Source organism: Pristiophorus japonicus, chromosome 1 (assembly GCF_044704955.1).
Source record: "Pristiophorus japonicus isolate sPriJap1 chromosome 1, sPriJap1.hap1, whole genome shotgun sequence".
Lineage (NCBI taxonomy): Eukaryota > Metazoa > Chordata > Chondrichthyes > Pristiophoridae > Pristiophorus > Pristiophorus japonicus.
In genome coordinates this window covers 379776542-379804154 of record NC_091977.1, presented here as the reverse complement: position 1 = coordinate 379804154, position 27613 = coordinate 379776542, and the positions used below count along the sequence as shown (strand labels likewise).

The 27613-nt window shown below is 45.8% G+C and overlaps 1 protein-coding gene across 1 annotated transcript in view; it reads left to right on the top strand.

The window, feature by feature from the left end:
• Nucleotides 1-27613, top strand: part of LOC139266053 (polyamine-modulated factor 1-binding protein 1-like) — an 887264-nt gene that overhangs the window by 179227 nt on the left and 680424 nt on the right. The window contains exons 6-7 of the mRNA XM_070883919.1: nt 20199-20282; nt 20593-20733. Coding sequence (XP_070740020.1) covers nt 20199-20282; nt 20593-20733 — 225 coding nt within the window. The remainder of the gene's footprint in view (nt 1-20198; nt 20283-20592; nt 20734-27613) is intronic.

Genomic DNA, 27613 nt, shown 5'->3' with positions numbered 1-27613 from the left:
AAGATCTTGCTGAATGTGAGCATGGACTACTTCATTATCTGAGGAGTTACGAATGGAACTGAACACTGCAATAATTTTGGTTCGAGAAACCCAATAAAACCTCTGCTTGAGGGGAAAGTATGATGCTTCTGATGGGAAGTGTCAGGTACTTCTTCTTTGAATGGGATTCTGCAATGTAAAGTAGGCACTAAACACCAGCATCGACTAGCTTGGCTCAATGGCCTGTTTCAGTTCTGTAAATTCTATGTATTAGTCTGTTTCTGTAAGTAATCTGCTTGATACTATATTGATCTTTAGTTGTATTTGATTGGGACATTTGTGTAAATCTGGCGGTGGCATCTAATGGCATAAATTAAGTATTGCAACACTGTAATGTAATATTTCCACAGGTGTCTCAGTTTACAGGAATATTTTAGTTATTCTGAACTAATGCCTTAAGCCAATAATTTGGAATGAGTTTTTTATTGAATGATATATTAAAGCAAGCATCTATGTATACACTTCAGATGTCAAAATTCAAACTGTATACAGAAAAACACAAAGAAAGCCAGTGATTTGCTGCTATTTTTTCTAGTCTTAGAAACCTGGGCATAGAAATTTTGGGGTTTAGCACCGGCTGTTAACGCTTGTTTTTGAAGAAAAAATGGCGGCCGACTTGCTTCCAACCACTTCTGATGGGTCCTGTGGCCATTTTCAGCAAGTTGGCAGTGCTTGCTGTTGCCTGTGCTCGTTGCAGAAATGGAAATGAGATTGTGATGTTAATGAGTGTTCAACGCTCACCTGACTTATGAATCATAGAATGGTTACAGCACAGAGGGAGGTCATTCGGCCTGTCGAGCCTGTGCAGGCTCTCTGCAAGAGCACTTCAGCTGGTCCCACTCCCCCACCCTTTCCCCGTAGCCCTGCAAATGTTTTTCCTTCGGGTACTTGTCCAATTCACTTTTGAAATCCACAATTTAATCTGCCTCCACCACCCTTTCAGGCAGTGAATTCCAGATCTTAACCATTTGCTGCATGAAAAAGTTTCCTCATATCACCTTTGGTTCTTCTGCCAATTACCTTAAATCTGTGCCCTCTAGTTCTCGACTCTTCCACCAACGAGAACAGTTTCTCTCTATCTACTCTGTCTAGACTCATCATGATTTTGAACACCTCTGTCAAATCTCCTCTCAATCTTCTCTGTTCCAAGGAGAACAACCCCAGCTTCTCCAGTCTATCCACATAGCTAAAGTCCCTCATCCCTGGAACCATTCTTGTAAATCTTTTCTGCACCCTCTCCAAGGCCTTCGCATCCTTCCTAAAGTGCAGTTCCCAGAATTGGACACAGTGTTCCAGTTGAGGCCAAACCATTGTCATAGAAACATAGAAAGTAGTGCAGGAATCGGCTATTCGGCCCTTCACGCCTGCACCACCATTCAATATGATCATGGCTAATCATGCAACTTCAGTACCCCATTCCTGCTTTCTCTCCATACCCCTTGATCCCTTTAACCGTAAGGGCCACATCGAACTCCCTTTTGAATATATCTAATGAACTGGCCTCAACAACTTTCTGTGGTAGAGAATTCGACATGTTCACAAAAAGATTCTTATAAAGGTGTCTTATAAAGGTTCATCATAACTTCCTTGTTTTTGTACTCTCTGCCTCTATTTATGAAGCCCAGGATCCCATATGCTTTTTAACCGCTTTCTCAACCTGCCCTGCCACCTTCAACGAGTTATGCACATATACTCCTAAGTCTCTCTGTTCATAGAAACATAGAAAATAGGTGCAGGAGTAGGCCATTCGGCCCTTCGAGCCTGCACCGCCATTCAATAAGATCATGGCTGATCACTCCCTCAGTACCCCTTTTCTGCTTTCTCTCCCTACCCCTTGATCCCCTTAGCCGTAAGGGCCATATCTAACTCCCTCTTGAATATATCCAATGAACTGGCAGCAACAACTGTCTGCGGCAGGGAATTCCACAGGTTAACAACTCTCTGAGTGAAGAAGTTTCTCCTCATCTCGGTCCTAAATGGCATACCCCTTATCCTAAGACTATGTCCCCTGGTTCTGGACTTCCCCAACACTGGGAACATTCTTCCCGCATCTAACCTGTCCAGTCAGAATCTTAAACATTTCTATGAGATCCCCTCTCATCCTTCTAAACTCCAGTGAATAAAGGCCCAGTTGACCCAATCTCTCCTCATATGACAGTCCAGCCATCCCTGGAATCAATCTGGTGAACCTTCGCTGCACTCCCTCAATAGCAAGAACGTCCTTCCTTAGATTAGGAGACCAAAACTGAACACAATATTCCAGGTGAGGCCTCACTAAGGCCCTGTACAACTGCAGTAAGACCTCCCTGCTCCTATACTCAAATCCCCTAGCTATGAAGGCCAACATACCATTTGCCTTCTTCACCGCCTGCTGTACCTGCATGCCAACTTTCAATGATTGATGAACCATGACACCCAGGTCTCGTTGCACCTCCCCTTTTCCTAATCTGCTGCCATTGAGATAATATTCTGCCTTCGTGTTTTTGCCCCCAAAATGGATAACCTGACATTTATCCACATTATACTGCATCTGCCATGCATTTGCCCACTCACCTAACCTGTCCAAGTCATCCTGCAGCCTCTTAGCGTCCTCCTCACAGCTCACACCGCCACCCAGTTTAGTGTCATCTGCAAACTTGGAGATATTACACTCAATTCCTTCATCAAAATCATTAATGTACCCACTTTAGGATTGTATCCTTTAGTTTATATTTCCACTCCTCTTTCTTTCTACCAAAATGTATCACGTCATACTTTTCTGCATTAAATTTCATCTGCCACATGTCTGCACATTCCACCAGCCTGTCTATATCCACTTGAAGTCTATCACTATCCTCCTCACTGTTCATTATACTTCCTACAAGTTTTGTGTCATCTGAAAATGTTGAAATTGTGCCCTGTACGCCCATGTTCAAGTCATTAATGTATAGCAAGAAAAGCAGTGGTCTGAGTACTGACCCCTGGGGAACACTACTGGATACCTCCCTACAGTCCAAAAAACAACCGTTCACCACTATCTGATTCCTGTTACTTAGCCAATTTCGTATCTGTGCTGCCACTGTCCCTTTTATTCCATAGGCTTCAACTTTTCCGGCAAGCCTATTATGTGGCACTTTATCAAATGCCTTTTGGAAGTCCATGTCGTCACATCAACCGCATTGCCCTCATCAACCCTCTACGTTACCTCATCAAAAAACATAATCAAGTCAGTTGAACACAATTTGCCTTTAACAAATCTGTGCTGGCTTTCTTTAATTAATCCCATACTTATCCAAGTGACTCTTAATTGTGTCCCTGATTATCGTTTTTAAAAGCTTCCCCATTACTGAGGTTAACCAGACGGGCCTGTAGTTGCGAGGTTTATCCTTGCATCCTTTTTTGAACAAGGGTGTAACATTTGCAATTCTCCAGTTCTCTTGCACCAGCCTCGTATCCAAGGAGGATTGGAAGATTATAGCCAGTACCTCTGCAATTTCCATCTTTACTTCCCTCAGCATCCTAGGATGCATCCCATCCGATCCTGGTGACTTATCTACTTTAAATACAGCCAGCCTTTCTAGTACCACCTCGATCAATTTTTATCCCATCCAGCATCTCAACTACCTCCTCTTTCACTGACTTGGGCAGCATCTTCTAGGTAAAGACAGATGCAAAGTACTCATTTAGTACCTCAGCCATGCCCTCTGCCTCCATGTGTAGGTTTCCATTTTGGTCTCTAGTCGGCCCCACCCCTCCTCTTAGTACCCGTTTACTATTTACATGCCCGTTGAAGACTTTTGGATTCCCTCTTATGTTAGCTGCCAATCTGTTCTCATACTCTCTCTTTGCTGCTCTTATTTCCTTTTTCACTTCCCCTCTGAACTTTTTATATTCAGCCTGGTTCACACTAGTATTCTCAACCTTACATCTGCTTCATCTTACTCTCTATTCTCTCTCTTTCGTCATCCAGGGAGCTCTTAGTTTGGTTGCCTCACCTTGACCCGTCCTGGGAATGTACCTCGATTGTACCCGAACCACCTCTTTAAAGGCAGCCCATTGTTAGATTGCAATTTTGCCTGCCAATCTTTGATTCCAATTTACCCGGGCCAGATCAATTCTCAACCCACTTAAATTGGCTTTCCTGCAATTAAGTATATTTACTCTAGATTACTCTAGTCTTTTTCCATAGTAGTCTAAACCTTATAAAACTATGATCACTGTTCCCGAAATCTTCCCTTACTAACACTTGCTCTACTTGACCCACCTCATTCCCCAGAACCAGGTCCAGCAATGCCTCCTTCCTCGTTGGGCCGGAAACATACTGATCAAGAAAGTTCTCCTGAACACACTTCATAATTTCTTCCCCCTCTCTGCCCTTTACGCTATTACTATCCCAGTCTATATTAGGATAGTTGAAGTTCCCCATTATCACTGTGCTATAGTTATTCACCTCTCTGTAATTACCCTGCAAATTTGCTCCTCTATATCCTTCCCGCTAGTTGGCAGCCTGCAGAATAAACAGAGTAATGTAGTGTCATCTCTATTGTTTCTCAACTCTCACCAAATAGATTCTGTCCATGACCCCACCAGGACATCCTCTCTCTCTAGCACTAATATTCTCGGCAACCAATACTGCTACCTCAACTCCTTTCTTTCCTTCCCTATCTTTTTTCTTCTCAGAGTTGTAAATCTGTGGAATTCTCTGCCCCAGAGAGCTGTGGAAGCTGGGTCATTCAACATATTTAAAGTGGAGATAGACAGATTTTTGAGCGATAAGGGAGTGAAGGGTTATGGGGAGTGAACAGGGAAGTGGAGCTCAGCCCAAGATCAGATCAGCCATGATCTTATTAAATGGCGGAGCAGGCTCGATGGGCCAAATGGCCTACTCCTGCTCCAAATTTTTATGTTCTTTCCTGAATACTTTGGGGCCAAAATTGCCCCTTTTTATAAGGCCCGTGGCGGCCACAGGTTGGTGCGGACTGGCCTCCGAGTCTCCGGAGAGGGGTTGCCATTTTTGAAATTGCGCTTCCTTCATTTTGGAGTGGTGTGGGACACCGCTCTTCTCATTTTCTGCCACAGCGTGCACGCGCTGACGCCTTACCGACTGCTGGCGACCCCTTTCCGAAATTGCCCTGCTAGAAATTGCCCCGCGTGAGCGGTGCTGCCAGTGACTGTTTTTTGTTGGCCGACTGCCAGGTCGGGCCGACAATTATAGCCACGGGTTTGGTCGGGCTGCCAACAGGCAGCTTGGCACCCTCTCTTGGCCGAAACCCTCCCTGGTGGCCCAGTGTTTGCCACTAAAGTGGCTGCAGAGTTCGCAGCGGCGATCCCCTTTAACTGATGGGAAGGGATGTTGTGACGCGCCAGCGCGATGACATCATCAACACGGCGCTGATGACTTGCAGCGTCGGCCACTCTGCCCCGCCCCCACTTCTGCCCCGCGAATGATGGCCACTCGGCGCCGCCCCTACCTCCGCCCTGATGATGAGGCCACCTCCGCCCCGGTTATTAAAAAAAAGCACGAAGTGCTGAATTTCTCCGGTTTGGCCGTCCCATTCATTGGCCCCCTTATATACAGGAATGTTTAGTACCCAATCCGATCTTTTTTTGAGCCAGGTCTCTGTTATCACCACAACATCATATTCCCATGTGGCTATTTGCACCTGCAGCTCACCAGCCTTATTTACCACACTTCGTGCGTTCACACACATGCACTATAAGCCTATACTAGATCTTCTTGTATTCTCTCTTAGTCTGACCCCACCTAATATTGTACCATTTCTTACTCGGGTGCTATTTGTCTCTCCCAAACCTTTGTGCACCTTGTTTCTCCCGGTGCCCAACCCCCTGCCAAATTAGCTTAAACCCTCCCCAACAGCGCGAGCAAACCCCCCACGGGTACATTGGTCCCAGCTCTGTTGAGATGCCACCTGTCTGGCCTGTACAGGTCCCACCTCCCCAGAACCAGTCCCAATTTCCCAGGAATCTAAAGCCCTCCCTCCTGCACCATCTCCCTTGCCACACATTCATCTGCTCTATCTGCCTATTTCGATACTCACTAGCTCGTGGCACCGGGAGTAAAGAAAGAAAGACAGTCTTGGATTTATATAGCGCCTTTTACAACCACCAGACATACCAAAGCGCTTTGCAGCCAATGAAGTACTTTTGGAATGTAGTTACTCTTGTAATGTAGGAAATGCGGCAGCCAATTTGTGCACAAGCAAGCTCCCACAAACAGTAATGCACAACCAGGGAGGCAACATACCATCCTGGAATCACGTCTGTGGCCACAACTATCGAATCTCCTATCACTATTGCTTTCCCGATCTTCTTCCCCGCCCCCTGTACAGCTTAGCCACCCGTGGTGCCATGGCCTTGGCTCTGGCTGTACTCCCCAGAGGCACCATCGCCCTCACCTGTATTCAGTACTGAATATTGGTCGGAGAGCGAGATGCATTCAGGGGACTCCTGCACTACCTGCCTGGTCCTCCTTGTCTGTCTGAACGAGCTGCCATTTCTCCGTCGCCGCTTCACTTACTGCCCTCTCTTAATCACGACCAGCTGATCAAGTGTTCAGCAGCAGGAAGAAGCCTGCAGCTGCAATATTTAAAGGGATCATCATCAACAACTTGCAACTGGTTTTTCAGTTTGACTGGCTCTGTGTAACTTTCTGCAACTCTTGCAGCTTTCTAAACTCGTTTAAAGCTCCTGAGGCGACCGGGACTGTTGGTGCAAGTGGAGAACGCCTCCATCATCATTTAAAGGCTTCTGCTCACACCACTTGCTCACAGTCATGGAGGCTCTACTTGCAGTCACCCTTGCGCTTGAATATCTTTCAGAGAGAGAGTGGTGGCAGCGAGGAAGAGGACAAGATGCTCGTAGAATGGGCTCTCAACAGGAGGCCTCACCCAAGTAAGGTCTTCCGAGAGCACTTCTTTTACACTGCCCTCGCTTAAGTAGAGGTATTCGGAGGCCCCTTTTCACCAACGAGATGGTCACAGCACTCTGCCACCTCCTGCAGATCTGCAGCCTCAGAGCAGGGCGACCACAGTTCTCCCATGGCAGTCAAGATCACCGTGGCCCTCAATTTCTTCGCCAGTGGATCCTTTCAGTTTGTAGCAGGAGATACAGCTAACATCTCACAGTTCATCCTCCATCTTTGCATCCGCGAGGTCACAGAGGCTCTCTGCCCCAGGAGAAGGGACTTCATTGTCTTCTCTCTGAACAGATATGCAGGAGGAGCGTGCATGTGGCGTTGCCAGGATAGCGGGCTTCTCCATGGTGCAGGGTGCCATCGACTGCACACATGTGGTTTTGCGGGCACCGTATACCAATCCTCAGACTGCAAAGGCCACGACTCACTTAATGTGCAGTGGTTTGTCTGACCACGCCCAGCGAATCATGATGGTGAATGTCTGCTATCCTAGCAGCAGTCATGGTGCCTTCATCCTGCACCAGTCCAGTGTGCCAGCAATTTTCCAGCCACCACGTCAAACCTGAAGGTGGCTGCTCAGCAACATAGAAAATAGGTGCAGGAGTAGGCCATTCGGCCCTTCGAGCCTGCACCACCATTCAATAAGATCATGGCTGATCATTCACCTCAGTACCCCTTTCCTGCTTTCTCTCCATACCCCTGATCCCCTTAGCCGTAAAGGCCATATCTAACTCCCTCTTGAATATATCCAATGAACTGACATCAACAACTCTGTGCGGCAGGGAATTCCACAGGTTAACAACTCTCTGAGTGAAGAAGTTTCTCCTCATCTCAGTCCTAAATGGTCTACTCCTTATCCTAAGACTATGTCTCCTGGTTCTGGACTTCCCCAACATCGGGAACATTCTTCCCGCATCTAATCTGTCCAGACCCATCAGAATCTTATACATTTCTATGAGATCCCCTCTCGTCCTTCTAAACTCCAGTGAATAAAGGCCCAGTTGATCCAGTTTCTCCTCATATGGCAGTCCAGCCATCCCTGAAATCAGTCTGGTGAACCTTCGCTGCACTCCCTCAATAGCAAGAACGTCCTTCCTCAGATTAGGAGACCACAACTGTACACAATATTCCAGGTGAGGCCTCACTAAGGCCCTGTACAACTGCAGTAAGACCTCTCTGCTCCTATAGTCAAATCCCCTAGCTGTGAAGGCCAACATACCATTTGCCTTCTTCACCGCCTGCTGTACTTGCATGCCCACTTTCAATGACTGAAGTACCATGACACCCAGGTCTCGTTGCACCTCCCCTTTTCCTAATCTGCCGCCATCCAGATAATATTCTGCCTTCGTGTTTTTGCCCCCAAAATGGATAACCTCACATTTATCCACATTATACCCACTCACCTAACCTGTCCAAGTCACCCTGCAGCCTCTTAGCGTCCTCCTCACAGCTCACACCGCCACCCAGTTTAGTGCCATCTGCAAACTTGGAGATATAACACTCAATTCCTTCATCTAAATCGTTAATGTATATTGTAAAGAGCTGGGGTCCCAGCACTGAGCCCTGCGGCACTCCACTAGTCACTGCTTGCCATTCTGAAAAGGACCCGTTTATCCCGACTCTCTGCTTCCTGTCTGCCAACCAGTTCTCTATCCACGTCAATACATTACCCCCAATACCATGCGCTTTGATTTTGCACACCAATCTATTGTGCGGGACCTTGTCAAAAGCCTTTTGAAAGCCCAAATACACCACATCCACTGGTTCTCCCTTGTCCAATCTGCGAGTTACATCCTCAGAAAATTCCAGAAGATTCGTCAAGCATGATTTCCCTTTCATAATCCATGCTGACTTGGTCTGATCCTGTCACTGCTTTCCAAATGCGCTGCTATTTCATCCTTAATGATTGATTCCAACATTTTCCCCACTACTGATGTTAAGCTAACCGGTCTATATTACCCGTTTTCTCTCTCCCTCCTTTTTTAAAAAGTGGTGTTACATTAGCTACCCTCCAGTCCATAGGAACTGATCCAGAGTCGATAGACTGTTGGAAAGTGATCACCAATGCCTCCACTATTTCTAGGGTCACTTCCTTAAGTACTCTGGGATGCAGACTATCAGGCCCCGGAGATTTATCAGCCTTCAATCCCATCAATTTCCCACCTAATAAGGATATCCTTCAGTACCTCCTTCTCACTAGACCTACTGTCCCCTAGTACAATCGAAAAGTTATTTGTGTCTTCCTGTGTGAAGACAGAACCAAAGTATTTGTTCAATTGGTCTGCCATTTCTTTGTTCCCCATTATAAATTCACCTGAATCTGACTGCAAGGGACCTACGTTTGCCTTCACTAATCTTTTTCTCTTCACATATTTATAGAAGCTTTTGCAGTCAGTTTTTATATTCCCTGCAAGCTTCCTCTCGTACTCTATTTTCCCCCTCTTAATTAAATCCTTAGTTTTCCTCTGTTGAATTCTAAATTTCTCCCAGTCCTCCGGTTTGTTGCTTTTTCTAGCCAAATTATATGCCTCTTCCTTGGCTTTAACACTATCCTTAATTTTCCTTGTTAGCCATGGTTGAGCCACCTTCCCCGTTTTAATTTTACTCCAGACAGGGATGTACAATTGCTGAAGTTCATCCATGTGATCTTTAAATGTTTGCCATTGCTTATCCACCATCAATCCTTTAAGTATCCTTTGCCAGTCTGTTCTCGCCAATTCATGCCTCATACCGTCGAAGTTACTTTTCCTTAAGTTCAGGACCCTAGTTTCCGAATTAACTGCGTCACTCTCTATCTTAATAAAGAATTCTACCATATTATCATCACTCTTCCCCAAGGGGCCTCGCACAACAAGATTGCTAATTAGTCCCTTCTTATTACACATCACCCAGTCTAGGATGGCCAGCTCTCTAGTTGGTTCCTTGACATATTGGTCTAGAAAACCATCCCTAATACACTCCAGGAAATCCTCCTCCACCGCATTGCTACCAGTTTGGTTCGCCCAATCAATATGTAGATTAAAGTCGCCCATGATAACTGCTGAACCTTTATTGCACACATCCCTAATTTCTTGTTTGATGCTGTCCCCAACCTCACTACTACTGTTTGGTGGTCTGTACACAACTCCCACTAGCGTTTTCTGCCCTTTGGTATTCCGCAGCTCCACCCATACCGATTCCACATCATCCAGGCTAATGTCCTTCCTTAATATTGCATTAATTTCCTCTTTAACCAGCAACGCCACCCAGCCTCCTTTTCCTTTATGTCTATCCTTCCTAAATGCTGAATACCCTTGGATGTTGAGTTCCCAGCCTTGGTCAACCTGGAGCCATGTCTCTGTGATGCCAATGACTTCATACCCGTTAACTGCTATATGCGCAGTTAATTCATCCACCTTATTCCGAATACTCCTCGCATTGAGGCACAGAGCCTTCAGGCTTCTCTTTCGAACACACTTTGCCCCTTTAGAATTTTGGTGTAATGTGGCACTTTTTGTTTTTTGCCTTGGGTTTCTCTGCCCTCCACTTTTACTATTTTCCATTCTATCTTTTGCTTCTGACTCCATTTTATTTCCGTCTGTCTCCCTGCATAGATTCCCATCCCCCTGCCATATTAGTTTAACTCCTCCCCAACAGCACTAGCAAACACTCCCCCTTGGACATTGGTTCTGGTCCTGCCCAGGTGCAGACCGTCCAGTTTGTACTGATCCCACCTCCCCCAGAACCGGTTCCAATGCCCCAGGAATTTGAATCCCTCCCTTCTGCACCACTGCTCAAGCCACGTATTCATCTGAGCTATCCTGTGATTCCTACTCTGACTAGCACATGGCACTGGTAGCAATCCTGAGATTACTACCCTTGAGGTCCTACTTTTTAATTTAACTCGTAGGACCTCATCCTGTTTTTTACCTATATCGTTGGTACCTATATGTATCACGACAACTGGCTGTTCGCCTTCCCTTTTCAGAATGTCCTGCACCCGTTCCGAGACATCCTTGACCCTTGCACCTGGAAAGACACCATACCATCCTGGAGTCTCGGTTGCGGCCGCAGAAACGCCTATCTATTCCCCTGACAATTGAATCCCCTATCACTATCACTCTCCCACTCTTTTACCTGCCCTCCTGTGCAGCAGAGCCAGCCACGGTGCCATGCACTTGGCTGCTGCTGCTTTCCCCTGATGTGTCATCTGCTATCTGCTCTGCACCTGGGGCTGATGATTCCCCTCCAGAACCACACCACTTGTACCCAGAACTCATATAATGACAGCCATATTACCATCAGGAACATCATTGAGCAGACCATCACGGTGCTGAAACAACAGTTGCGCTGCCTACTCCGCTTGGGAGGTGCCCGCCAGTACTTGTTGGCGTGGATATCCCATTTTGTGGTAGTCTGCTGAATGCTTCACAACTTGGCCATCATGAGGGCGCAGCCCTTGCCACCAGGGATTGCGGGACCACCTCGAGAAGTAAGAAGAGGACGAGGAGGGAGGGAGGTAGCAGGAAGCAAATACCCATTTTGGACAGGCTATCCATGAATACTTCATCTTACGTGGTAGTCAGAGCAGGAATCGCAGGAATAGCTCAGATGAATATGTGGCTTGAAGAGTGGTGCAGATGGGAGGGATTCAAATTCCTGGGACATTGGATCCGGTTCTGGGGGAGGTGGGACCAGTACAAACCGGACGGTCTGCACCTGGGCAGGACCGGAACCAATGTCCTTGGGGGAGTGTTTGCTAGTGCTGTTGGGGAGGAGTTAAACTAATATGGCAGGGGGTTGGGAACCTATGCAGGGAGACAGAGGGAAGTAGAATGGGGGCAGAAGCAAAAGATAGAAAGAAGAAAAGTAAAAATGGAGAGCAGAGAAATTCAAGGCAAAAATCAAAAAAGAGCCAAATTACAGCAAAATTCTAAAGGGGCAAAGTGTGTTAAAAAGACAAGCCTGAAGGCTCTCTGCCCCAATGCAAGGAGTATTCATAATAAAGTGGACGAATTAACTGCACAGGCAGCAATTAATGAATATGATATAATTGGCATCACGGAGACATGGCTCCAGGGTGACCAAGGCCGGGAACTCAACATTCAGGGGTATTCAACATTCAGGAAGGATAGACAGAACGGAAAAGGAGGTGGGGTAGCATTGCTGGTTAAAAAGGAAATTAATGCAATAGTAAGGAAGGACATTAGCTTGGATGATGTGGAATCTGTATGGGTGAAGCTGTGGAATACCAAAGGGCAGAAAACGCTAGTGGAAGTTGTGTACAGACCACCAAACAGTAGTAGTGAGGTTGGGGATTACATCAAACAAGAAATTAGGGATGCGTGCAATAAAGGTACAGCAGTTATCATGGGCGACTTTAGTTTACATATAGACTTGGCTAACCAAACTGGTAGCAATACGGTGGAGGAGGATTTCCTGGAGTGTATTCGGGATGGTTTTCTAGACCGATATGTCGAGGAACCAACTAGAGGGCTGGCCATCCTCGACTGGGTGATGTGTAATGAGAAGGCACTAATTAGCAATCTTGTTGTGTGAGGCCTCTTGGGGAAGAGTGACCATAATATGGTAGAATTCTTTATTAAGATGGAGAGTGACACAGTTAATTCAGAGACTAGGGTCCTGAACTTAAGGAAAGGTAACTTCGATGGTATGAGATGTGAATTGGCCAGAATAGACTGGCAAATAATACTTAAAGGGTTGATGGCGGATAGGCAATGGCAAGCATTTAAAGATCACATGGATGAACTTCAACAATTGTACATCCCTGTCTGGAGTAGGAGGTGGGTGGGGTGGCTTGACCCATCCACCTCCACGGAGGTGTGTGGGGGGCCTGACCCATCCACCTCCATGGCACGAACCTGGTATTGCAGTACTTCCAGGAACGGTGCAGTGGCTCTAGGCCTTTTGGCTAAGAGCATTGGCGCAGAGTGATCCTTGATGTGTGCAAGGTGACCTCTGGCGTTTGTGATTTGACAAAGAATTGGAAAGATTGGCAACGAATAAAAAAAATAAAATAAAATAAAACAGGGAAGGTGGCTCAACCGTGTCCAACAAGGGACTGGGAGAAATTTAGAATTCAGCAGAGTAGGACAAAGGGTTTAATTAGGAGGGGGAAAATAGAATATGAGAGGAAGCTTGCTGGGAACATAAAAACTGACTGCAAAAGCTTCTATAGATATGTGAAGAGAAAAAGATTAATGAAGGCAAATGTAGGTGCCTTGCAGTTGGATTCAGGTGAATTTATAATGGGGAACAGAGAAATGACAGGTCAGTTGAACATATACTTTGGTTCTGTCTTCACGAAGGAAGACACAAATAACCTTCCAGAAATACTAGGAAACCGAGGGTCGAGTGAGAAGGAGGAACTGAAGGAAATCCTTATTAGGTGGGAAATTGTGTTGGGGAAATTGCTGGGCTTTGAAGGCTGATAAATCCCCGGGGCCTGATAGTCTGCATCCCAGAGTACTTAAGGAAATGGCCCTAGAAATAGTGGATACATTGGTGATCATTTTCCAACAGTCTTATCGACTCTGGATCAGTCCCCATGGACTGGAGGGTAGCTAATGTAACACCACTTTTTAAAAAGGGAGGGAGAGAGAAAACGGGTAATTATAGATCGGTTAGCTTGACATCAGTAGTGGGGAAAATGTTGGAATCAATTATTAAAGATGAAATAACAGCACATTTGGAAAGCAGTGACAGGATCGGACCAAGTCAGCATGGATTTATGAAAGGAAATCATGCTTGACAAATCTTCTGGAATTTTTTGAGGATGTAACTGGTAGAGTGGACAAGGGAGAACCAGTGGATGTGGTGTATTTGGACTTTCAAAAGGCTTTTGACAAGGTCCCGCACAAGAGATTGTTGTGCAAAATTAAAGCACATAGTATTGGGGGTAATGTACTGACGTGGATAGAGAACTGGTTGGCAGACAGGAAGCAGAGAGTTGGGATAAACGGGTCCTTGTCAGAATGACAGGCAGTGACTAGTGGGGTGCCGCAGGGCTCAGTGCTGGGACTCCAGCTATTTACAGTATACATTAATGATTTAGATGAAGGAATTGAGTGTAATATCTCCAAGTTTGCAGATGACACTCAGCTGGGTGGAGGTGTCAGCAGTGAGGAGGATGCTAAGAGGCTGCAGGGTGACTGGGACAGGTTAGGTGAGTGGGCAAATGCATGGCAGATACAGTATAATGTGGATAAATGTGAGGTTATCCACTTTGGTGGCAAAAACACAAAGGCAGAATATTATCTGAATGGCGGCAGATTAGGAAAAGGGGAGGTGTAACGAGTCATGGTACATCAGTCATTGAAAGTTGGCATGCAGGGACAGCAGGTGGTGAAGATGGCAAATGGTATGTTGGTCTTCATAGCTGGGGGATTTGAGTATAGGAGCAGGGAGGTCTTACTGCAGTTGTACAGGGCCTTGTTGAGGCCTCACCTGGAATATTGTGTTCAGTTTTGGTCTTGTAATCTGAGGAAAGACGTTCTTGCTATTGAGGGAGTGCAGCGAAGGTTCACCAGACTGATTCCCGGGATGGCAGGACTGATTTATGAGGAGAGACTGGATCGACTGGGCCTGTATTCACTGGAGTTTAGAAGGATGAGAAGGGATCTCATAGAAACATATAAAATTCTGACGGGACTGGACAGGTTAGATGCAGGAAGAATGTTCACGATGTTGGGGAAGTCCAGAACCAGGCGACACAGTCTAAGGATAAGGGGTGAGCCATTTAGGACTGAGATGAGAAACTTCTTCACTCAGAGAGTTGTTAACCTATGGAATTCCCGACCGCAGAGAGTTGTTGATGCCAGTTCATTGGATATATTCAAGAGGGAGTTAGATATGGCCGTTACGGCTAGGGGGATCAAGGGGTATGGAGAGAAAGCAGGAAAGGGGTACTGAGGTGAATGATCAGCCATAATCATATTGAATCGTGGTGCAGGCTCGAAGGGCCGAATGGCCTACTCCTGCGCCTATTTTCTATGTTTACTCCATTGAAGGAAAGCCCAGATCTCCGTTGCTCATCACTTCCCCATCATATCATCCCTATGTAATGGAACGTCACAGCATCCTTCTGGGCGCAAAACTGAAATGAGAGCCACCACAAAACACATTCCAAACAAAAATCATAAATTTATCCAAATCCAATCAACATTATAATACTAACTAATCACCCTTGTGCATTGCCTTAATGCCTGTTGTTTGTGTACATTTACCTACCTAGTGCTCCTATGCAGTGCTCCCACAGTGGCTGCAGCATGGCTGATGGAAGGCTGCTGACTTTCAGTGGGGCCATGTCTTCATCCAGATTGGCAATGTGATGCTGCTGCTTTAGGTAATGCAGAGAGCTTAGACCAAACATTACTGGTCATTAGATTTACCCAATATTGTTCCCCCCGTCGCGCCCCAAATTTTGTGTGCTGTTTGGACCACTTTGAATGGGCGCAGGCAAATTGAGCTGGCCATTGACACCGCCCGTTTTTGGGCCGAATCCAATTTTTAGGCCCGAGTCTCTCCCAAGGCCAGGATTAGGGTAGTTATAAACAGATGCCAATCTACAGAAACTTCCTCCAACAATTCTTCACTCATCACCATCATTGGCAGTCCCTTGAAATCGAGGAAGACTTGCTTCCACTCTAAAAGTGAGTTCTCAGGTGGCTCTACAGTCCAATGTAGGAATTACAGTCTGTGTAACAGGTGGGGCAGACAGTGGTTGAAGGAAAGGGTGGCTGGGGAGCCTGGTTTGCCGTATGATCCTTCCGCTGTCTGCGCTTGGTTTCTTCATGCTCTTGGTGACGAGACTTGAGGTGCTCAACGCCCTCCTGGATGCTCTTCCTCCACTTTGGGCAGACTTGGGCCAGGGATTCCGACAATTAGCTTGTAATTGACCTCCCACCACTTCCCCACTGGGAGTAATTGAGCAGTTGTCTTCAACGGTTCAACTAGTTCAACACAACTTCAGTTTAGCAGCATCAGCAAGCAGACTACTCATGAGCAGCACTATGCAATATCAACTACTAAATAAATATATTTGCATTTAATTGTATTTCAAATAAAAAGAAAATGTCTTTACAGTCTTATGTGTTATCACTTTTCTGTGACTATCTTTTTCCTTTAATTAATGAGCTAACTGGCTTTCGACAACTGAAGTACTTTGAGGATCTCTTCTGCTGTTGTTCATAGTGAGTCAGAGGATGCCCTATTTCTTAACAATAGAGGTGTCGTGCAGTGCATTGCAAATTATGAGGCCTACTGTTTATAGTAATTGAATCAGTCAGATTACATTTACTCCCACCCCGCCCCAAATACTCCTTCCAGGTAAAACAGCGATTTACTTGTTGTACTTTCAATTTATTATACTGTATTCGCTGCTCACAATGTGATCTCCTCGACATTGGGGAGCCCAAACTCAGATTGGGTGACTGCTTTGCGGAACACCTCTGTTCAGTCTGTAAGTGTGACCCTGAGCTTCCAGTTGCCTGTCACTTTAATTCTCCACTTCACTCCCACTCTGATATCTCCGTCCTCGGATTTCTGCACTGTTCCAGTGAAGCTCAATGCAAGCTCGAGTAACAACATCTTCGTACAATTTTCTTCACATATAGGGTTGTTGGAGCATCGAATGCTTTGCTAAAAAGATTGGTTAAGGCAGAGACTGTTGCATGTATTAATGGAAAATTGGTTAAATATTTGATGCAGAAGGGGAGACAGTGTAGCCATGGGATTAGTTTGGATTGTTCTAGCAGAGTGGGCTCAGACATGATACATTGAATAGCCTCATTTTGTGCTGTAAACTTCTATGGTTCTATGTTTGTTCGAAAAAAAGAATACCCTATGCGGTAGCTAATTTTCCTTTTGTAATAGGAATTACATTTATGCTTTTGAGGTAATTTGGTGAGTTGTGAAATAATAATGAAAACTTTGCTCTCAGGAGCAAATATTTCAGTGTTTTTTGCCTTTGCAGAGAAAAATGACTACTATTAAGAATGTGAGAGAAGACTCGCTGGCCTCCCACATTCTAACCTACGTAAACTTGAGGTCATCCAAAACTTGGCAGCCCATGTCCTACCTCGCACCAAGTCCCACTCGCCCATCACCTCTGTGCTCGCTGACCTACATTGGCTCCCAGTTAAGCAATGCCTTGATTTCAAAATTCTCATCCTTGTTTACAAATTCCTCCGTAATCTCTGTAATCTCCTTCAGCCTCACAACCCCCCCAAGATATCTGCGCTCATCAAATTCTGCCCTCTTGAGCATACCTGATTATAACTGCTCAACCATCTGTGGCCGTGCCTTCAGCTGCCTCGGCCCTAGCTCTGGAATTCCCTCCCTAAATCTCTCTGCCTCTCTACCACTCTTTCCTCCTTTAAGACGTTCCTTAAAACCTACATCTTTGACCAAGCTTTTGGTCATCTGCCGTAATTTCTTCTTATCTGGCTTGGTGTCAAATTTATTTTTTGTCTTATAACATTCCTGTGAAGGGCCTTCAGATGTTTTACTACATTAAAGACACTATATAAATACAAGTTGTTGTTGTAGTGTGAGTGACTGTTAGGCCTTATATTAGCTAGAATTAAATAATGTCAAATGATAAGATAAACATAACATTTGATATCATTGCAGTGTTTATCCATAATGGGGTCAGAAAATATTAAATTACTGGTGCTCTCAAGCGTTTAAAAAAATTAATCTTGATTATTCATATGATTAAAAATTTTAATTTGTTAATCTTGGTTTTAATCACATTTAATTTATATAATTACTGCATCCGTTCTATTAATTTTGTTTTGTATACATTTTTAAAAGTCGGAACAGAACCACTTTATATCGATGCAGTATTACTCTAAACTGATAGTAAATGAAGAAATAAATGGAAAAAGGAGCACTTTTAAAACAATGAAAACTAAAAACATAGCCTCACTAAATTGTAGCATAGCCTCGGTTCAGCACACTGAACTAAGCCACAGTGTGAAAAGGCCATCTAAACCCCTGTTGCATACTATTAGTTACATCACAAATCAGCAAGGTTTTTTTAAAAAAAAAAGGCTAGAAATTACGTAGCACCCCGTTTGAGCTGCTAACTTTTGTGGGGCCACAAAGGTATCGGCGGGCGAAAAAAAATTCAGCTGACGGGAACTTCCGTTTTAGCGCTCCAAGAGGGAAGTGGAGCGCTAAATCAAGGGCTGTCTCTTCCTTTAGAGTGCTAAAGAGAGTGAGAGGGGCGGTATCAGCAGAGTGCACACTGTTCTGTGCAGCGCTGCCATCTGCACCGACACCGTCTCTCGTTTAAAGGGAAGGGCCAACGCTGGGGTGACTGAGTTTTCCTGATGTCGGTGTTGGGCCACGGCACCTGTGCAACGTCCACAGCAGCCCCAAGCACTGTAAGAGAGTGCAGTGCTGAGCAATTGCAGGGACCAAAAAAAAGGGAAAAATACCACACTGGTAGATAAATAAATTTTGCCTTGCCTGACCACCACTGCCTTTAAATAGTGCTCCCAAGCAGCCAGTCCAGCTGACAACGCTCCTGCAGCTGTTGTTGTTGACGCCCGGTGTTGCTGCAGGGGGCAGAAGTGAATATTGCATCCGGGGCAGTAATTGGGCGCTGCGCACGGGATAACGCGACGATCTCCAGGGCGCAAGAGAGTGAAGTGGTAAGTGTTAACATCAGCGCAAAACCGCCAAGGAAGTTTGCGGGCGTAGCTGAATTCACCGCGCCCGGTCGGTAACCCCTCAGCGCCCTGGTACCTCCCCCTCTCGGGTGCTAACAGGAGGCTCAAAGCAGGCCAATTTCTCCCAATCTTTAACTTAAACTTTAATCTTTACATTCAGAAGATGTGCAACGTGTACACCATGGGCTTGAACCACTCTGGGAACATGTTCACTGTATCAAAGCTCTGTAGACAATGACCTAGAAATTGGGCAGTATCGGATTGGCCACCCTTTATACTGCAATGGAATTGAATATCAGGCGCAGCGTATAACTGACGGACGATCGTATATCACCTGTTTTGCGCCACAGCCTGAGACTAATTTCTCGGCCAATAACTCTTTCGGATTACTTTCCAATATTCTGCAACAAGCAATTTCTCCATGAGCGGTTACTACGTATCGCCATTTTGCTCATTATTATGGATATGAATTGCTCTGAGTGGAAGAAAGAGCACCTGTTTATTTGACAGCACCAGCAGAAGAGAAAGTCACAATTCAGCATACTAAAGCTTTTAGCCTGTTGCTTGGCAAAAACTTATTCCTACCTCGGTACCCTCTACATAACTTCCGCAATTGACACACATTAAAAAAAAATCCAAAAAAATGAACACATTAATTGCAAAAGTTAACTAACTAATTGACAGCCCTATAAAATACCAGTACAGGTTGAACCTCCCTTACCCGGAACCCACGAGACTTGGCTTGTTCCAGATAAGGGATTTTTCCGGACGAGGGGTGGTAACATTAAATTGGGTGGTAAAGGTACTGAGCAAGGGGATATTGGGGCTGGCTGGCTTGGGGCTGGGAGTGCGGCAGAGAGATCATGGGAGTGTGGGGCGGGGGGGCGGTGGCGGTGGATCGCGGGGTCAGACCAGTGTTTGCGGGAGTCGGCAGTGAGGAAGGACTTAAATTTGTTCATGTCGGAGTTCTGCGCGTGCGCCACCCGGTGGCCGGGAATGGTTCCGGACAAGGGGTGGTTCTGGATAAGGGAGTTCCGGATAAGGGAGGTTCAACCTGTATATGAATGTTATTTTGATAGTTATGTTCTAACTACTAAAGGGTCAGCCTTTGGCTAAAACGGACTGTACCTTAAATATTTAAAGTGGAATTTAAATACAACTAATAACAATGTGTAGAAATTGATTATCATGGTAAGGTTTACAACTTGCTTTAATTGCTGAAAATAGCACTTGTCAGCTTTATGTTTTATTGACCAACTTCATTGATTTATCTGATTTTTGGCTTTGTCTTGTCTCTGGTACATAAAATCCACGTGCTGTTCAAATGGGAAATGGTTGTATTGATTTCCTTAACTTCAGCTGAAATGTTAAAGATTTTTGGATAAGCTTTCTCATTACTTAAGCCAAAATCAATATGAAAGAGCTTCTTTTAATGAAAGAGCAGTCTGAACACCTACTGCAGAAATGGAGTCCTGTTCATCCTTTGCCTTAAGTATTGATCACCTAGGTTGTTTTACTGATGTCCAATTGGTTGACATTGTGGTTCAGCTTTGTGTGTAAACTTGCAGCTTCAGAAAAGAGAAGACACGATACAGAGACAACAGAATGAAATCCTTTTCCTGCAACAGAAAAAAGATGTGTTCCTTGCTGAGGTACAGTATCCAAAATAACTGCAAGCTGATTTGTGTGACTTATAATTATATTAAATAATTGTCGGCAATTTGTGATGTAATAATTACCAGTATAACAATATGAGTAGTTGTGTGGGAGGCATACAAGGGACATGAAGGAATGATGATTTTGAGTTTTCAGTTTGTGCATTGTGAGTAGTATTTTCCAATGCTGGAGAGGACGTCAAGAATTAGTATAGGGTCTTCCCTTGATGAAAGTACATTCATAGTAATATTAGTACATTTGCTTGGGTTACCATGTTTATTTAATTATTTGCTGGATTCCTTTCAGCTTGAAGCAAAGGAACATAGGATTTACCATCGGCAACACGAACAGCAAATCAGGAGGACTGAAGCCCATTGCAGAACAGCTCAGCAAGAACAGAATGAACAAGATGTTGACTGTAAGTCACTTCAGCAGGCCCAACATAAGGTATTCTGCATTGATATCATTAACTGCTCTGTATTACATAAATTACCTAATTACCCATAGGTTAATTAAGTGAAATAGACTTATTGATATGTAGTCGGATAGAGTGCCATGTTACTGTGTTCTAAAGTTATTGGTATTCAGTTAATGGTCTTTTCATCTAAGCTTCCTAATTGCAAAATCTGTGGAGCTACATAATATTATATTGTAAGCAGAACAGTATGGTTTTTGACTCATAACTGAAAAATTGTCTTTGTATAATGTACAATGTTTTGGCACTTTTGGAGCAGGGTATTCACCTTCAGGACGACCTGCTTTTTTCTGTTTTATTTCAAATTTCAGTAAGTGTCATAGTGTTCAAAGCTAGTTGGTAATTGATTTATATAGTTTCTGTATGTAGAGAGGCCAGAAAGAAATCAATATTTTAAAAGCCTTATTTACACTGGCAACAATAAGTCACTGGAACAGAATACTGTGTACTTTTGGTGCATTATTCCTTATTCCTATTTCCATGTCAGTGCCGCAGCAGTCAAATCTATCCAGATAAACTTGTGTTTATGCACTAAATTGCACTGAAATTTTTCTTTAAAATTTCCCAATCTTGCAGGGCTGAGTCACTAATATTTTTTTCATCAACCTCAGATTCTGGAAGGATCATCCTAGTCTTGGTGATGTTTCATTTATTTCAAGCAATATTAGAATCTGTGCAATTGAAGGTGATAGAATAAGCAGTTGTGAAGTAGCCATCCTTTTTTGTTCATATATTGTATGGCACAAAATGTTTCTGTTTAAAGTGACATATTTCTAACTACTGCGCTGAGAAAGTTTATATGGATATATAATCTAATGAATCTCTAAGAATAATTAGAGATTTTTCTTTTCTAATGATCTAGGGGGCCCGAAATTCATCAGGACGTAAGGTCCGCCCATTTCTCGTCTGTACTCCGGCGGGGCATCGTTTAAAACCGCCGGAATACCGGCGAGACTGAAGAGAGCTAGTTTGGTGTAATTTTTTTCCAGAGGTATGCGAGCGGAATGTGAGCGGTGTGCAGCGGGCGGTATGCAGTATTATAGTCAATCAAGATCGACTTTCTTGTTGATGGACAGTGCGGCACTGCACTGCGCATGCGTGAATCTTTTTTGTTGCTTTTTTTTCACAGATGCTTTTTCCCTGCGAATTCGGGGGTCAGGCGTCACCTGTGTATGCACAGAGAGTTGAAGTTGAGGGAGAGAGAGTGAAAAGGAACAGCAAGGTATTCGAGGGTCAGTTGGTTTAAGCACAGAATCCAGAGTCAAAAAAATTAATAACAAATAATAATTATACAATATCAACAATAATTATACATATTTTATAAATCAAACATCATATAATAAATATTATAAAGATAAATATAATGGAAATGCTGAAAAAGAAGTGAAGCGCAGGAACATCGAGAAGGATGGGAGGGTGAGGGCGTCCGCCTTCGACGAGGTGGAGCTGCCCTGCTGGAGAATATTATGGAGCGATACTCTGACTTAACGAAGGGTGGTCATGGAAAGCTCCCCCCCCGCAAAGGAGTACAATAGAATATGGGACGAGATCAGGGAGGCTGTGTCCTCCACAAGGACAATGATATGCATCGGGGAAAGGTGTCCTAAGAGGTGGAACGATCTGGTGAGGGTAGCAAGAGTAAGTAATGATTTTATTTATGCATCCCCCCCCATGCGCCATGTACCATGTAAATGAAGGTTCAGTCTCACATGGATGATGATATTTATCCGAAGGTTACGGCGATGTATTGTGTTTTCAGTCAATAACAAGAGAATCGATGCAGTGTTTTGATTGTGTATGGGTGTGTGTGTGAGAGAACCTGTGTGTCTGCGATGTTAAATGGATTGCAGATTTTTAGTTTCATTTACTTCACTTTCTGCAGAAGAAGACATCTGCAATAGCAGCGGACCAGCGGTGTACGGGGGGGGAGGACCCACAATGCAAGAACCATTGATGGAGATTGAAATCCATGCCCTGTCGCTGGTCGGGGATAGCAACCGTGCCTCCACTGGCGTTGGAGCTGAACCACCTACACAGAATGGTCAGTTCAATACAATCCCCAGTCTGTGTTGCGGTCCTGTAATATCATGTAATGTAACTGTAACTGTAATCTTGGCCTCGTGTAATGTAATGTAAGTTTATTGCACTGTAGTGTTGGGCTCATGTGATGTACTGCAATGTTGGGGGCATTTAACACAATGCATACGTATATGTATATATGTATTGTCTGTTTGCGATATGTAATGCAATAATGCAGCAATGGTGGACATTTAAGTAAGACTGTGCTATGTCACTGTACTCATGTACTCATGTAACCCTGATCCCTCCCCTGGTGCCAAGCATTTTTAAATGTTGTTTTGTACTTCCAGACTCTGAGGATTCAGACCAGACCTCCGCAGAGAGACCAGACGACAGACCCACTGCCTCCATCTCTGGCGTCACCCAGCCCTCTGCCAACTTCATCCCTGCCAGAGATGATGAAGAGGAAGAGGAAGAGCAGCTGATCTTGGAGCCAGTGAGGTGGAGGTGGGGGTGGAGACAGAGGAGGATACAGCAGTTCCATGTGGGCCAGCTGGAACATCACCACCGACTTATATTCATAGGATTCTCCCATGCCTCCTCTGATTCTGCGGGACCAAGCGGTGTGCAGCAAAGCACCCCCAGCTTTACAGCGCCTTTGCTGCAGTGACGGAGTTTGGTGCAGAAAAAGTCCGTTGCTGCAAGACAGATAGGCGCGTACCAGGACATGGTGTGTCTGTCACAGGCCAGCGCGATACAGGTCGAGAGCTGCTCAAGGCCATGGCTGCGATAACCGGAAACATTGTGGCACTATCAGAATGACAGTCAGAGGATATGTCGCGTCTGATCACCACGATGGAGCGAACCACTGACTCCGTCGATGCCATTCGGCAATTGACGGGATCGGGACATGGCACGGAATCACCTTGTGCCAGAGTAGTCGGGCCGACAGCACCTGAGGATGGGGAGCTGCCAGCAGCTTCCCGCCCTGAAGTCGTGCCTTCCGGATCACGAGTTTCTCCCGAGACTCCATTCATTGCACCTGCAATGTCTTACCCTCAACAACAGCACTCCGGATGCACTGCTGAGCACCGGCTTAGTACCACCAGGGGGAGGTCTGGGCTCAGGGGCAGTGGGAAAGGGAAGGGTGGGAGTCAGAAAGTGAGTCCCAAGGGTGGTGGAGTACGCAGTTGAGGTCGAGGCGAGGTCAAGGCAGGAAAGGGTGCTTTGTTGTAGTCAGGTGTTTATTGTTCATTTAAAATAGTTGCAGTTTGATTTTTTTAAAGTTTATTTCAAGTTGTTCCAGTTGTTACAGTTGTTCAAAGTTATGGTTATAAGTTTTACAATTGTTGTATATTTTTTACATTTTTACATAAACGATTGAATTGAATTTAAGCACTCTTGTACAGTGTCAAACCTTCGGGGTAACAGTCATCAGGGTCCCAAAACACAGCTCTCCACATTCATGCAAAGCGTTCATTTATGAACTGCTGATGTAACAATTTTGCAGTGGCATGCTCCACGTGCCCTCTGCTGTGGGGTGGGGTGGGGTGGTGGGGGCAGGGGGAGGTGGTGCAGTGGGTTTATTTGGAAGCTCATCCTCATTCTCCTCCCCCTCATTTTCCTCTTCTTCCTCCTCCGTCCCCTGCACTCTCTTCTCGGATGGTGCCGCAGTCCCCTGTGGCAATTCCTATCCCCGCATGATGGCTAGATTATGAAACATGCAGCACACCACTGTGTACTGAGCAACCTGCCTGCCTCCTGAGTGGTCCAAGCATCGAAAGCACTGCTTCAGCACTCCAATTGTCTTTTCGATAATATTACGTGTGGCTACATGGCTCTTCTTATATCGTTGCTCGGCTTCTGTCTGAGGGTTCCGCAGGGGGTGGGGGTCAAGAGCCAGGTGGTGACGCTGTACCCTTTGTCCCCCAGCATCCAGCATTTACCTTGTGACTCAGACTTCGACAGTTCAGACACAGTGCTCTGACGCAAGATGTGCGCATCATGGATGCTCCCTGGAAAGTCGGCAGCCACTGCCATTATGCGCTGCGTGTGGTCGCAGACGAGCTGTACGTTGAGGGAGTGGTATCCCTTACTGTTTCGATACACCGCCACCTCCTGTAATGGTGCTCACATGGCAATATGGGTACAGTCAACAGCACCCTGCACCTTGGGGAAGTCGGCAATGTGTGCAAATCCTAAAGCCCTCTCACTCTGTGCCTCCCTGGTCATTGGGAAGTTTATAAATTCCATCCGGCGTGCATTCAGTGCTTCGGTTACCTGTCGAATGCAGCGATGAGTAGTGTGCTGAGAAATGCAGTATTTGTCCTCAGCTGATAGAAACATAAAAACATAGAAAATAGGTGCAGGAGTAGGCCATTCGGCCCTTCGAGCCTGCACCGCCATTCAATGAGTTCATGGCTGATCATGCAACTTCAGTACCCCATTCCTGCTTTCTCGCCATACCCCTTGATCCCTCTAGTAGTAAGGACTTCATCTAACTCCTTTTTGAATTTCAGGCATTTGATGCCTGAAAAGAGCCGCATGCATAAAAGGAAAGTGCAGCAGTCACCTACATCTCGGCAGAGAATGCAGTAATGTTGGTGGTACTGGGCTGCAGGTCTGCCTTAATGAGCTGGCAAATCTCATTGATCACCTCTTTTCAGAAGCGCAGCCTTCGAACGCACTGTTGATTGGTCAGATCCAAATATGAGCACTTCTCCCTGAAAATCCTTTGGGGGTAAGACCTCCAACAGTCTGCGACCTCCTCCATTACCCCGATAACTCTGCTCAATAAACCTTCTCCCATCTGGATCCTGCATTGGACAGGTAGTCAGCAATACAGACTGAGATAGTACAAGCCCCATTCTTTTTGAATCTCCTCAAATATCCTGAGAAAAACTCAGGATTTTTCAAGGAAAAAAATATTAACTGAACTGCCTTCTATCTTAATAATGTACTCAGTACCAATAAAAATACCTTTCCCTCTGTAAATCGCACTATAAATTCACTGTTCACCTCAGAAATTCTGAGGTGCTGCTTTTGTAGACTGTTCCCGATTTCAAAATGGCGGCACCAAGCACTACCGCCCATTCCCGCCCACTTAATATCGAGTAAAACCACCTTTTCCAGGACGGTATGCAACTCTGGATATGTCATGAAACTTGCACTTTTTGGGCGGTATGCGGGTGGTTCTGCATGGTGGATGGTGTGCGTACCGCTCGGTGGTATGTCAATGATGAGTCTTCCGCCGAGCGGTATGTCGGCGGTATGTATGTGTTTTTTGACCAAACTTGCATTTTTGGGCGATAAGAGGGTGGTAAGCGGGCAGTGGTGGGTGGTATGTCGATTAATTTTGGGCCCTATGTATTATATTCATTATTGAATTCGTGATTGTTTCGCACAGATATTCTTATTGTTATAAGCACACAAGCAACTAAGAGGAAATGTGCTCTGTACACAGTTATTATAATGATGCCAATACAGTTGAGCGTTCCGAATCTGGCAACCTTGGGACCGAGGCCGAGCCGGTTTTTGTGTTTTTCCGGACTTCGGAATGTGTTTCTGATGTCCGGAATCTGGAAACACCCAGTTGCTCTCAGAGGAGCTTTCGGGTCGCTGGCCCCATCCAGGAGGTCGTCGAGCGGGACCCCGCCGTGGAGGTGTTCGGGCGGGCCCCGCTGAGGTTGTTGTCGGGCCGGCGGGACCCCGCCGTGGAGGTGTTCGGGCGGGCCCCGCTGAGGTTGTTGTCGGGCCGGCGGGACCCCGCCGTGGAGGTGTTCGGGCGGGCCCCGCTGAGGTTGTTGTCGGGCCGGCGGGACCCCGCCGTGGAGGTGTTCGGGCGGGCCCCGCTAAGGTTGTTGTCGGGCCGGCGGGACCCCGCCGTGGAGGTGTTCGGGCGGGCCCCGCTGAGGTTGTTGTCGGGCCGGCGGGACCCCGCCAAGGAGGTTGTCACTGGGCAGGCCCCGCTGAGGTTGTTGTCGGGCGGGACCCTGCCAAGGAGGTCGTCGTCAGGCGGGGCCCCGCCAAGGAGGTTGTCAGGCAGGCCGGCCCCACCGAGGAGGTGTTCGGGCGGGCCGGCGAGGAGGCCCTGAGATAAGGGCGACGAGGCGAGCGGCGGCGAGTCGAGGCCCGAGGTTGGGCAGCGGCGAGGCCCCAAGGTTGGCAGGGTCATCTGGTCCAGATTCCGGAACATTTTACGGATTCCGGACGACCTGCCACGGATCGTCCTTGATTCCGGAACATTCCGGATTCCGGAACTCTGGATTTTGGACGCTTAATCTGTATGACATTTGAAATTACTTGGAGCCATGCTCATCCATAGAAACCTTTAATTAAAGTCAGATTTGTTACTGTTGTTTAAACATAGTTTAGAGTTAATAAGAAAATTGGAGTAGAATCTGTGTGCTGGAGTGAGTTAGCCCATTGACTGTTTGCTTCATGAAACCTAATTGTAACCCAGTCAAGCTGATGCAATGATAGTCTTTTCATACTCTATTGGTTGTAAGGGCTCTGAAAAAATTTGGGTTGTCTCAAAATCCAGTTTCTGGCGCCGTGCATCCGCAGTGAACAAGTGGCAACAGATTGATACGAAGTTGCCAATCTCAATTAGGACAGGTAAGAATTTGAGAAGATTCATAGTGGTGCAGTCGTAAATGCTATATTGAGGTCAGGTTAATGGGCCACATTTCCTCTGCTTACTATTTCTAGTGAAATCATCACCATTCGTTATATAGGGCCCAAGTTCCCACACGATAAAAAATGGGCGCCTCTCCGAGCTGGGTGCCCGTTTTTCGTGCCTAAAACGGCGCCGGAAAAAAAACCTCACGATTC